General features: G+C 40.1%; 1 protein-coding gene across 1 annotated transcript in view; it reads right to left on the reverse strand.

The window, feature by feature from the left end:
* Positions 1–2,694: 2,694 nt before the first annotated feature.
* The window catches only part of Gpc4 (glypican 4), a 113,659-nt gene continuing 102,767 nt past the window's right edge, over positions 2,695–13,586 (reverse strand). Inside the window, exons 5-9 of the mRNA XM_051142242.1 lie at positions 8,355–8,485; positions 8,114–8,260; positions 6,060–6,196; positions 5,288–5,463; positions 2,695–5,169 (exon numbers count right to left, since the gene is read on the reverse strand). Of these exons, the coding sequence (XP_050998199.1) occupies positions 4,967–5,169; positions 5,288–5,463; positions 6,060–6,196; positions 8,114–8,260; positions 8,355–8,485 (794 nt within the window). The 3' untranslated portion in view covers positions 2,695–4,966. The remainder of the gene's footprint in view (positions 5,170–5,287; positions 5,464–6,059; positions 6,197–8,113; positions 8,261–8,354; positions 8,486–13,586) is intronic.

A 13,586-nucleotide genomic window follows, 5' to 3' on the forward strand; every position in this document is an offset into this window, starting at 1 on the left:
CTTTCTAATTATGTTCCCTTTGGGCTATTATTAAAATCACTCTGCATTTCCTAGGCATATGCCACTGACAGCCAGAGTAAGTAAGGTCTACCTAGGATTAAGTACTGAAAAATACATTATCAGTCAATCATAGAATGTATGTATGGGGCTGTGTGCACACAAAAGTCTCTTCTAGCACTGCCACACAAGAAACAAAAATGAAGAATAATATGAATGGGTAAAAGTTCTTGCAAAAGACTTTTTCAGATATACATGTACAAGATTATGTAATCCTTTTGGAGTCATGATGTATATATCCAGTTTGGGGTCATCTATTATCAGTTTTTTTTTTGTTTTTTTGTTTTTTTTTTTTTTTTTTTTTTGGTTTTTTGAGACAGGGTTTCTCTGTGTAGCCTTGGCCATCTTGGACTCACTTTGTAGACCAGGCTGGCCTCGAACTCACAGCGATCCGCCTGCCTCTGCCTCCCGAGTGCTGGGATTAAAGGCATGAGCCACCACGCCCGGCTTATTATCAGTTTTTACCTGCTAGGATTGATGCATTACTCTTGATATTGCTCTTGTGAAGTTTTAAATTTTTTTCTATTGATTTGTTAAGAAATTCCAAAAATAGGGCTACGTGTGTACTTCAGAATTCTTATGTTCAGAAAGCAGAACGCTTTAATATGTGCAAAACCCAAGATTCCTCCCCCATCACCAGAAGAAAGGAAAAAGAGGGAGGAGGAGATGAGAAAATCAGCTACTTGGGAGGCTGAGGCAGGAGGTTCACTTGATCCCAGGAGCTGAGGGCCATCCTGAGAAAAACAGGAAGATACCACCTTAAGAAAAAGAAATGTAAAAAGTATTTAATGGACATTCATGTTGAAAAATAAATTCTGTGGGTTTTACTAACAAATGCTGAACTCAGAAGTCTTTTTACACACTGATCCATAATCACTCAATTCAACACAAAAACCGCATTTGTGTATAATAAATTCCTGAAGCATGGGACAGGTAAGTTCATGCAATAACCAGAATCCATTTACATATTTTCCTAATACTCTAATTTCCATCCTGGGTGATGACTGATAATGCTGAAGGCATCAGAAGCTTGAGAAAGCGTTAGAGTTCTGTATACTATGAAGTCACAAGTACATTCCAGGTCAAGAGTTCCTTCTATCCACTCCCATACATTACTAGTGGTGCCGTGTTCTTCCCAATAGCTTTGGTTAGTGTTGTCACAATGGTAATAAGAAGACTGAATCTTAACTCAAATGTGGTGCACTTAAGTTGTGGCCCCATCATTCCAGATGGCCCATCTTGCTACTCAATATTGGCTTCTTGAAGAACTACACTCAGACAATTCTTGGCCATATGCACTAAAAATCAAAGTATAGAACCAATGCAAAGTCATGTTCTTTGTGTAGGAGTCCTAAAGTACCTCACAGATCCGTTATCATTAGTCTTCTACTAGCAATATGTTTCAGCTAACATAGTTAGGAAAATAAAATGTGACATTCTGATGTTCTTGCCCCTACATGTGTACCACCATATTCCATTTATGAGCTGCTGGAGATGGAACCTAGGGCTGCCTTACACATGGCAGGCAAGCATTCCATCAACTTGGATACATCCTCAGCCCCCTTCAACTAGTTTTATAAACACAAAGCATTTTTTTAAAAGAAGAATTAATAACTTAAAAGTATGGAAACTCAATTTATGAGGTTATCATGTAATACAGTCATATTTTTCTCAGTAAGTTCTGAATTGGATGCTTTCTGAATTCTTTTCGATTGTTTCCAGGAGGGCAAGATGTATTTTTACATTTGGCAAACAATGAGATCTCTGTCTGCCTCTGTCTCTCTCTCTCTCCCTCCTTCCCATCCTTCTCTTCCCCCCTCTCATACACACACACACACACACACACACACACACACACACACACACACTCCTCTAATACAGTGGATCTCAATGTTAGTGCTGCAACCCTTAAATGCAGTTCCTCATATTGTGATGAGCCCCAACCATAATTTTCATTGGAATTTTGCTAGTTATGGATCGTAATGTAAATCTCTGACATGCAGGTTATCTGATATGCAATCCTGTGAAAGGGCCGTTTGACCACCAAAGCAGTCGCAACCCACAGGTTGAGAACCTCTACTCTAGTAGACGGTGTGTATAACTTCTTCACTGTGTGAGTAAACATATCCTTTCAACACAAAATGGGAAATAGAATTATGTATGGCACCATCTACACTTATTTTATTATTGGTTCTATTATCACAAGGAACAACTTATATTTCATGTAAACTTCTGGATTTCTAAATAAATCTAATCCAAATATTAAGGTGCAAATCAGTACTTTGCAGTTCTTTTACTCTTATACAAATAATAGGTGTTCACTCTTAAAAATAATATACAATCTGAGTTATGAAGTTTTTTTGACAATATTTTCCTTAATTTTTTCCTTAAATGTAAAGTAAGTGTTTGAAAGAAAATGACTTTATGACTAACTTGGTAAAACGCTGGTCCTTCACATGCCGCTAACTTTGGGGACGTTAAGGTCTGCTCATAAGGCTTTTATTCTGCCTCATACTCCAAACGCTAAAGGTTTTGCCTTCGTTCCTTTCTTTTTTTCTTTTTTTCCCCCAGGACGGGAGGGGAGTGTGAGGGTAAGCCTGCCAGCTGGTGAGAAGCCAAAAGTTGTCCAGTCAGACCTAATGGAAAAATCTATGATTTGTTTATTTCATAGTTCAAGTTCAAAAGCAAGAGTCAATTTAAATAATAGAAGGGTAACAGGGGAAAAATGTAAAGAAAGAAAACAAATCAGCAAGCGTCCAGAAAAACCTTCAAGAATATTTAATTCGGAAAATGTTATTGGTTTGGAGGACTTGACTGAAAGAAAACAGCTGGGCAGAGTTCAAGGTTTTAAATGAAAAACAATCTAACAAGGTCTACAGGGATAACTCTTTGAGCTGTATTTTGGAGACCAGCTTCATTTCTACCAAGTAAGAGTAATAGCAGTCTAAGCTAAAAAGGAAATTCCTCACAACTGAGGTACTTACCAACTCTCAACACATTTTCCAAGTTCTCACAAGGCAGACCAGCTAGTTACAATCTGTTTTTCTTCTTATAGAAATGGAGCTGTTTTCTGTGATTTGCTTAAAAAAACAAACACTTTTACACACCAGCCAGAATATGCCTATTTTATTAACATCGTGCTTTAATAAATAATTGGCTACTTCTAGTAAGATTAAGCCTCTGTTTACAACAGCCCCCAATATTTTATTTTGACCATTCTGTAGAATTTGGTGTAAAAAGTTGAATGAAATGTAGACCCTGAGCTATCAAGTAATTATGTTTCAATATAAAAATAGAGATTTCCTCTTATAGCTGAAAACTGAACAGTAACATGAGACAACCTCTCTGTGGGCTTCCTGTTCTATAGCATTCTGGGATCTAAATGACTTTTACAACAGGAAGAGAGACTTGTATGGCTCTAGTCTTTCTGAAGACTGAGAACTCTTTTTGAAATGATCTGCTGTATTCCCCAGGTTTTCTAACTGGTCTTTTTTATAAAAGGAAAGGGCTTCCTAGGGGGCAAGGCAGTGGACAGTCTTTGGCTTGGAACAGTTAGGACCTTCGCCAGTTCACCCACGTGGCTAAGTGTCAATGAGAAGATGTGGTCTTCTCAGTTTTACCTCCTCCCAGTCCTCCCACAAAAAATCTCACCACCCAGTTCTCCTCTCAGTGAGCTTGATGCCTGGGAGGGGTAGCAAATGGCCGCAAACCACTCCGAGTCCTTCATCTAACTGACCAAAAGGGAGTGGCAAAAAAAAAAAAATCAAATTAGATAACCTTACACTCTTTTAAAACTGGACTCTTAAAACTGGAATTTAAAACAAACCAACAAAAAAGCCAATACAAATATATACACACAGACAAAAATCTCTGCTCAAAAGAGTGTCGACAGCTATTCCCTGAGCCCAGGCTGTACCCCAGTTCTGGCTAGCTGCCAGACACCTCCCTTTTATGGCACTCTTCCCAGAGTGGTCAGTGGGTCAGAAAACTGGATCACTCTAACATAGGGAAACAAATGATATTGTTGGTCCAGCTACTGCCATCAGGACAAAGAAAATAAAGTCTTGAGTGCCTTTCATCTTTCAAGGGAAGACTACATCAAGAATCTTTATTTTTCTGCATGGGATACACTTTAAGTATGGGTAGGTTCAACAAATCAAACTATGTGTGACTCAGCTCAATCAAAATAGGTGGTCTACAGTCTCTTCCAGCCCCCACTTTGAATGAGGTCCAATTCTCTCCTTGTACTGGTTGTCTGAATACAATCTGAAAAGTGGCTCAGCAGCCTGCTTGTGCCTTCACATTCTGTCCTAAGTTAATACAAACAAACAGAAGAAAGAAAACCCAAAGTCACCTCCACTTCTCTCCAGGTAAGGCAGCAAAAAAATAACAGGGATGAATGGAAATTTTACGGCTTATTTGGGTTTTTTCTTTTAATAAGATAACATGATAAATAAACCTGCTTCTGTACAGCTATTTAATATTTCAGAAATACGTACATGTTACATGCCAAGAAAGGACCCTGGTTTTCTTGTGAGAAACAAGGTGAGATCATAATTGGAAAAGAAAAACCCCACAAATAAAATGAGAGAGAGAAAAAAAAACAAACAAAACAAGAGTGATAAGATCACAAATGCACAACTAACTACAGTTCTGTACCTACACTGTTAGCCACGTTTAACATGATTCTGAAGGAGCAGGAACAAACTTAACTTCAGGAGTCCCTGCTGGCCCCTCAAACTGAATGAGAAAAACAAAGTCAACATTGCTTAAACCAGTGGCCACATAGTAAAAACTGTACATTGTTGTCCATTCATTTAAAAAGCAAAGTCACTAGGATGGTAAAAAAGTGAGAACTGGTGCCTTTTTAACTTTCTGAGGATGAACATTTTTACTCAGAGTTTGACAATTATCTCCACTCTCTCTGCAAAATGAAGAACAAGATGCAGAGGACAGTGAGGAGGTAGGGTTTTGCCTCTGCATGGGCACCGGCACTGTCGGCTTTCTCATTGGCACTCTTCCCAGAATGGTCAGTGGCATTGTACTCAAACTCCGAAGGGCACTGCTGATCTTCACATCCACTTCCACTTCCTTCTCCACTGCTCTCATCACCTACATTAAAAAAAAAAAAAAAAAAAAAGAGAGAGAGAGAACAGAGATTTCATGGCACATATTCTTTTCAAATCAGATAAGAGCAAAACTCCATACTTTAAAAACCACAAAGGCTTACTGATATCAAAGAAGTCCACATCATTTCCATTGTAAGCATTCTTCATTTTACTAGTCATAACCCGAAGGGCCATGATCTGACGAAGGATCAGTATGTCCGGTTTGGTGGTGTCAACCTGGACTTCTGGGTTGTTGCCCTGGTTGGCTAATCCATTTCCTGTCACTGCAAACAGGTACCTGTAAGAAAGAAATGGTCCCATTGAAATGATCAGTGAGGATGAGAAATCAAAGACTTTGCTCAATTTTAGGATCTTCACCAAGGACAGTGGAAGAATTCTTCCACTTACAATCACTGTAATTGCTGCTTATCCTGGGAACGTGTAGTTTCTATGATGTGACTGTAATCTTTGTGAAAGCGATCCCTTTTTGTGGTAATTATTCTGTCAAAGAAAAAGACCCTATGAATGGGTGCTTATCTCAGTCACAGAGTGTGCCAGGGAGGGACACAGAATCACCAAGAAAGAGAATGTGACCTTGTGAGATGGGGTACTTTATAAAGCTATGCCCCTGAGCCATGGGCTATAGACCCTAAATGCTTTTCAATAGCCCTTAGTATTGCAATATAACTAATGCCAAACCTAGTCCTTTGTAAGTATCTGGGTGCCTTTCTGAGCACCTAAATGGTAAAGCTCATGCCTAAGGCCGTCTAGAAACTGTGTCGTCACGATCTACAGTGAACTGTTTCCCTTGGGTAACAACTGAGAAAGCCATCTTGAAAGGCCAGGCAGGAACCCAGAAGCAGAGAGGTCGCTACTTCTGGAGCAGACACTGACCTGCTTTTGCCCTTGCCATTCCAGCAATCATCTTCATTGCCGTTTCCTGCTGCCATCCTGTCATCATTGCAAACAGTGCTTGGCAGAGAGGACCAGAACTTCTTAGCTTGTTTCAGCTTCTCCTTGACATCAGTAACCTAAGGGGGGGGGGGGGGAAGAAAATGGTCTGCCCATGAACAAATGCAAAACTACCATGTGTGATCTCAGCCTTCGAGTTTGAGGTCAGTCGCAGGAGTTCCAAGTCAACCTGGGATAAAAACAAAACCCCGCTCCATTTGTGTTGGGGTTGTAGCCACTGACACATTGCCCGTGATTCTTCGCCCTTGCTTCTGAAAGCAACCCCAGTTAAACTCACTGGTACGTGTGTACACACACACACACACACACACACACACACACACACACACACACACACACGACATAAGAAGTAGAAAGGAGAGTGATTTGGAAGAGGACAAAAGAAAGTAATAGGGATAAATATGATCAAAGCACATTTGTATTTAAAACACACAATGGGGCTGGAGACACGGCTCAGTGGCTAAGAGCACTTGCTGTTCTTACAGGGAACCTGGGTTTATTCCCAATACCCACTTGATAGCTCACAACTGTCTATAACTTCAGTTTCAGAGGATCTGATGGACTGCTGTGTCCTTTCCACTTACCAGGTACGCAAGTGGTACACACATATACATACAAGCAAAACACTCATACACGTAAAACAAAATAATAATAAAAACCACAAGCAAGCAAATAATGGTGTTGTTAATACAAGGCCATCTCAAACAACTAAGTGAAACCCAAACTATGTACGGATGTGCTTTTTGATCATTTCTAAATATCTCTGAAATTATACGCAACTCGGTGTTTCAAGTACAGGCTGGAGAAATATATGAAGGCTTTATACTCAGAAATAAATAATCTCTCAGAGAAATTAATAGATCAAAGGAAAACTCTAAAGGAGCTGCCTGGATCCACTGTCTACCTCCTCATGTGAGTGCCATCTGAAGGCCACCAAGCCCTTACCCTGTAAAGCCAGTCTTTTCACCCTAGGCTTTTATGGTCTGCATCAAGCATCTATAGTACACAGGAAAATTTGACTAGCATTATTCTTCCTCCTTTCGCATCAGCATCCTGCCAGGCTTCCTGCTCTGAGTTCCCTCTTCCTACTATGCTAGTACTCCCAGGTTGCCATAGCATGCTTCCACGTGTGCAATCTGCCTATATCCTATAATTATCCTCCTAACCTACCACTATCACTTTACATCTTACTTTAGGAAGCCTAGACCATGTAGCTCTCTGTCCTCACCCCACTTTAACGTTAAAAATCCCATATACTAAAATGCATCATGAAAGTTTTAAAAAATATTTAAAAATACAATAAAGACAAACTGAATTGAGTTTGTCTTGCTATATGAAGACACCTACTTGGAAAAGGTGATTAGGAAAGAGTAATCAATGGTAAAGATACCTTTCTGCACAAATAAGGACTTCCAGAGATACTTGATCATTTGCTTATGTACAAGACAAACAGTGATCATAGCTGGACCTTTTGTGTATGGTGCAAATACTGTGAGGATGTTTTATAAATTGACATTATTTATTTTATTGGTCAAAAAAATTCCATGCATAACCTTAACAACTTAATGTTATCATATAAAATAAAATTGAAAAATTTAAGTTGTTTAATTATGAGGCATTTACGGAACACCACAGACTGGTACCCTTATCCCTTTATTGAGGTCTTGAGACCCAAGATCTCTCTTATTGCCCTGCACTTCCCCCTGTGCTTAACCTAGTGACAGGTATGTAACAGATGCTCAGTAAACACAGTGATATTAAATGGACATCTAGAGTTTCAACCCATTTCTTTGACTATACAGGAACTTTCTGAGACAGAAAATGAGGCACATTTACTGCCACAATCATAACTAGATTAAAAAGTTAACATGTAAAAGACTCACGCTTGTATGCCTTCCAACCAAAAGTTCATTTTTTCAGCCAAATGTTTGCACTTATTTGCCATTAAACCCACCCATTTCTGCTAAAGTGCTCACCAGTCGGTCCAAGCTAGTGCCAGCTGCTGTGGTTGGACGTTGCTCTGGATGATAAGGTCTGAATCGAGCACTGAAGGCACTTTCAGAGATGGAACGAGAAATCCGTCCAGCTGGGAGAGACTTTGGAGGCCCACAGCCTTGGAAAACCTGCATAGGAAGTAAGTGAGTTCATATTGGGAACATTACATGACAAGGCAGAGGGCGTCTCTAGCTGTCCTACCCAGCATCCTCCCTTCAATACCTTCTGAGATACTTGAACACTATTATCTTGCATGTTCATAATAGCATCAGAAATCTTCACATCAATGGGATCCATAACTGACTCAATGTTGAAAGGGCCTTCCAGCCTCTCCGCAACCATCAGCATGGCATCTAACAAGGTTAGGAGAAAAACAGTACAGCTCAGAAAGTAAATCATCAGTTTAGATTTGCGTTATCAATCTGATTATTTTACTGCCTTTGCTTTCTTGAAAGAGAAAGAACAGATTTTTTTTCCAATGTATTCATATTTTCTAGTCATTTCCATAATCTCAAATTGCAGCTACACGGTATGTATCAGTGGCATGCTAAAGTATGAAGGAGACAGATGAATGTTTTGTTTTGTGGCAAGGAAATTCAATCAGGAATCTTCCATCATATGGATCATTCACTCCCTCGGATGTGAGCCAGCACCCAGCTGACAACCTTCAGGCTGGGGGCAAAGGAGCATGCCCATTCTCCCAGACACTCCCTTGGGATTTTTTTTCCTTCCAGGTTCTATTTACAAGAGTTGAAAGCATAAATCAGTTGCAATCCTGGCTTAGCAATTCTTTTCTTTCATTTCTTTTAATGAGACATTTCAGATCCTTGAGTGCACAGTTGGATAATACAAATGAAAGTGTTCTGGGAATTCGAATGACTTCAAATAATGAAACTTTGAGTCATGCCATTTGGGGGTTAAAATAAACTCATTATCAAGTGTGAGGGCTTCAATTGATTTAGTAGTAATACTCGTGCCTTTTTGTAGTCCAATGCAATCATGAGACAACGCACAACGCACAAAATTGTTCATTTGTGGTATGTAGTTTTATTGATACCTGCAAGTCACTTTAATATTTTGGAGGAATCTGGCATTTTCTAGCAAGTGCTAGATTCCTTAAACAAACAAGCTGTTATTTGTTATAGCCATCTGTGCCTTTGGGGATTACGAGTTGGTATTTTTTTTTTTCCTGATACTCGCACAAAAGTAGAACCCTTTGAAATGAACCCCCCACCAAGAGAAAAAAAGGATGCATGATTATTAACACACAGGAAACTTTTGAAAACACTTCTTTTTACGAGTATTAATTGGTACGGGGGTGTCTGTCTGTCTGCCTGCATGTGGGTATGTGCAAGTGATAGTGGGTGCCTGTGGAGCCACAGTTGTCAGATCCCCTGGAGCTGGAGTTCAAGGTGATTGTGAGCCACCTGACCTAGGTGACAGGAAACAACTTGGGTCCTCTGGGAGAGCAATACGTTCTCTTAACAGCTGAGTCCCAGCAGTTACCTTTTAAATAGGGCTTTCTCCTTTACACTCCAGTGCCAATAACTGACAAGCAAAGGAGTTAGACCTCCATTGTCAAATCCTATAGGTACTTCAATGTCAAGAACTAGAAGGGAGTATTCTTTTCCAGAAGGCTGGGCGTCCCTCTCAGCTGCTGAACTTCTACCTAAGCTTTCTAGTGGGGAAAAGGCTTTAATTATTAGCATATAAATGGGAGTCAAAGTTGGCCGTCAACCTTTTACCTTCAACCTAGAACAAACGCTACACAGCGTTTTAAAGTGTGAGGTCATTTCTCTAAACTACAATTCCGATGTCACCAACAATGAATAGATTTCTGTGAGGTACGATGTTTTAAAGTAATAGCAAATGAAGTTTCAGACCGCACTGTGGTAAGCACCAATAAAGTGATGCCTCTAACCTTTAAGTAAAGGCTGACAGCATGAATATACCATTGTATTAGAGGAGAGAGAAAAATGCTTTTGATGTGCCAGCGACAGGCGACTTCTGCAAACAAGTGGCGTACAATGCAAACGTGTTCTTCACTGTCAAAGTGTCAGGACCGCCATGTACAGAAAGCACATTCGTTTGCAAGCCAAGAAATTGCTGGCTCCAAATAAAAATATTATGACTAGATAATAAACATCTGAAATTCAGAGGTTTCAATGGGGGAAGGAGTGCATTTCATACCTATTTATTCTCCTGGTGGTGAGGAAAGGCCAGATCGATCACTAAAGTGTTTGGAAAAGACTGAAAGGAAATATAAGCCCTAATTCTTCTGGCTGTTTGGCGTCTTTGTAAAGTCAGAGAGGCTGGCCATGCACAAGAGCCTGGGGACGGAGGGGAAACCAGGCCTTTGTTGGGGCCGGTGCCATGGCGTTGCGTGTCGCACAGCTGAAGAATGCGACTGAGGAGGCATTCTGGCTGTGGCTCACAGCCCAAAGGCAAAGTTGCCTCTAACCCTGCAGAAAGTTATGGCTGTCCATCTATTGGCCCTTCTATAGCTACCATCAATCCTCCCCTTAAAAAATACCAAGAGAAATCTATCTATACATGGCTGGTTTGGGTATTTTAATTTTCTTTTGGCCACAAGTCTCATATGTATGAGATATCATACTTGCTACCACCTCCCACCAGGAACTAGCTGGTCTCCCTGTCAACAATTCTAATACTAGATTCCCATTGGCAGCAAGAAACATATGACATTAATAGGGTTGGCTCCAAGTCAAATGAATGTTAACAGAAGCACAGTATGCGACAAACAATTTGAACCTAAGAATAATGTATGATTGTCTGAAAACCAACTTCTTTTGGTAGGAGTAGAAGAGCAGGCATTTGGTTTGCTTTGCAAATTCAAGGCTAGCTTGTTATAAAGGTGAGTTTCCAATATCCGGACCCAAATTTGGACCCCTCCTCATGAAGACTGATGAGACTTCAGCACTTAGAACTTGTGGTGATAGGCAGATGCAGTTGTGGGTACAGGCAGAACCCAGCAGCAAGGCTGACTGGAAAATATCCCTGCTCTGTTTCAGAGAGTCTTGAGTCTGGTCCAACCACAAGACCAGCTCAGGGCACCAGTCTGAACAACCCCTCCCACCTCACCCAGAAATGCATCCCTTTCCTGGGAATCAGCAGGAGTGGGAGAGGCCAAGTAAGGGGAATTGGGATGAGTGTGATCAAAAACCTTATATGCATGCATGAAAATGTCATGTGAAACCCATTATTATGTATACTTAATGTATGCTCATAAAAAAAAAACAATGGTGAAAAAGTTTTCCCTTCTCACTAGGGAAAGGGCTTCCTTCTTCATTGTGCCTCTAATAAATAACCAGAAGCTGCATCTTCAGCCTCCAACCTGAGTGGAAGAGCTGAAAGCTGTTTCCTAACTTAACCTGCCCCCTTAAGATGTGATTTTAAAGGAATGAAACAAATCCTTGACGATTCAGGAACTGTATAGCCATTTTAACAACAAAGAAAAACTCCTCGAGAGAAGGGGGGAATATTAATATTTACAGCACAGGCATATAATGGGGACTAAATTCTACAACCATAGAGGAGATTAATTAAGCCCCTATGAAAAATTGCATGAAAAAGAACAAGAGATTAACATGTATATTATGCCTACCCTTTTATATATCAGCTTATTAGAAATAAAGAGGAGTGTATCCATTAAAAAGGTTTACATACAATTGCAACTCCATCACTCCAAAAAGTATCCTTTAAAAATAGCTGCAGATAAATCATTTCCAAATCCCACCCATTTCCACTTGGGTTTAATTTTGTTTCTTCACAGATAGCACATGCACTTTTAAAACTACACTACAAGAACAGCCGCGACAACTTCAGGCTGGAATCATCAATTAAGGCTGCAATAGGATGGTTCTGATACGCTGTGGATCTGTAACATCTTAAATGAGAGGTAGAGGACTTTGTAGTTTAACGCGTGGATGTGCTGCAGGCTGAAATAACAGAACATAAGGTGGAAAATGCCCCTGTACTGCCCTCAGTGTGCCTGGGTAGGAAAGGAAGCAAAGCTCAATCATTGTCATCACGTGTTTTTTGTATTGCAAGCCAAACTACTCCCTTGTCCCAGAGAAAAGCCTACTATGCACAAAAGTCAAATAAAAGCACCACTGACTTTAAGAACTAAGTTTAACCAGCCATGGCACATTACACCCTTAATCCCAGCCATCTGGAGGCAGAGGCTAGGGTAGGGTGAGTTGGAGGCCAGCCTGGACTACATGGCAAAAAAACAAAAACAAGAAACACAACCAACCCAAAATTGCAATTTAGGAAGGAAACATAAGTGAATTACAAATTCAACAATTGTCTCTGGGGGGGAGAAGGGAGAAGGGTAAGGGGATAATCTTAGGTAGGGAAATACCATAGTTTGTATTCCCATAGGACATTTTTATCTCTCCCCTGGTTTCATTCTGGGCATGCCATACCATTTGTTTTTGTGTGCCCTTATGGTTTTATGCCTCCCCTCCCATTAGATTCTACTTTTTTGTATATTAAAAAAAGATGTTTTAAATGGATTTTCTAGCTTTGAGCTATTTACACCATAATTGTGCTTATATGCTTAATATTTACATCTTTTCCTCTCAGTGTCTGTGTTTAAGAATCTATGAGAGCCAATTTATTGGTGCACTTTCAAACAGACTGAACTCAGCAATTCACTGTCACGCAGCCTAAAAAGTATTTTATTACTCCAAGTCCCTCTACTCTAAAAAAGAGAAAAAAAAAAAAAAAAAAAAAAAAGAGAGAGAGAAAGAAAAATTAAGCCCCCCAACAAACAAAATGAAATAAAATAAATCAAAACCAAGGCAGCAAATTACATTCATGTTCCCATGATGTGAGAGATTTAGCAAGCCTTAGGTTCTTATTCAGATAGTTCCCTCTGCAGTTCTGTAATTGTTGAACTTCCCTATTTAAAAGAATGGGAAGATACACTGGTACACAGTAAGCATGTGTGTGATGTTCCACCAATGCTAGGCTTTGTGCATTTCAATACTGGCCATGGAGGTTTCAGAACTGATGGGCATTAAAGTGGATGACTGTTCGGTGCTTAAATCGGGCTTGTGTTTTTCTAGAAATCATAACTGTCCTTCTCAGAACCTAGCCAGTTTGCTTAGAGTGCTGTCTGGGTTCTAGCAATGCTTTCCTACGTGGTAGAAATACTCAATGATCCCACCTTCTAAATAATCAGAGAAAGGCTCTGTCCACTCATGTAAGAGGGTAAGAGGATTCTACCATAGCTAAGCCCCCTACAAAAACAAATCTAGTAATTTTCCACATCAGCGTTCTGATCTGATGATCAAAGGCATAACTGGCCAGCTTGCCAAAGATGTGTTTGCAATGCAAAATAAAAGAGTTACACACTCTCTCTCTCTCTCTCTCTCTCTCTCTCTCTCTCTCTCTCTCTCTCTCTCTGTGTGTGTCTGTCTGTCTGTC

Source organism: Acomys russatus, chromosome X (assembly GCF_903995435.1).
Source record: "Acomys russatus chromosome X, mAcoRus1.1, whole genome shotgun sequence".
Classification (NCBI taxonomy): domain Eukaryota; kingdom Metazoa; phylum Chordata; class Mammalia; order Rodentia; family Muridae; genus Acomys; species Acomys russatus.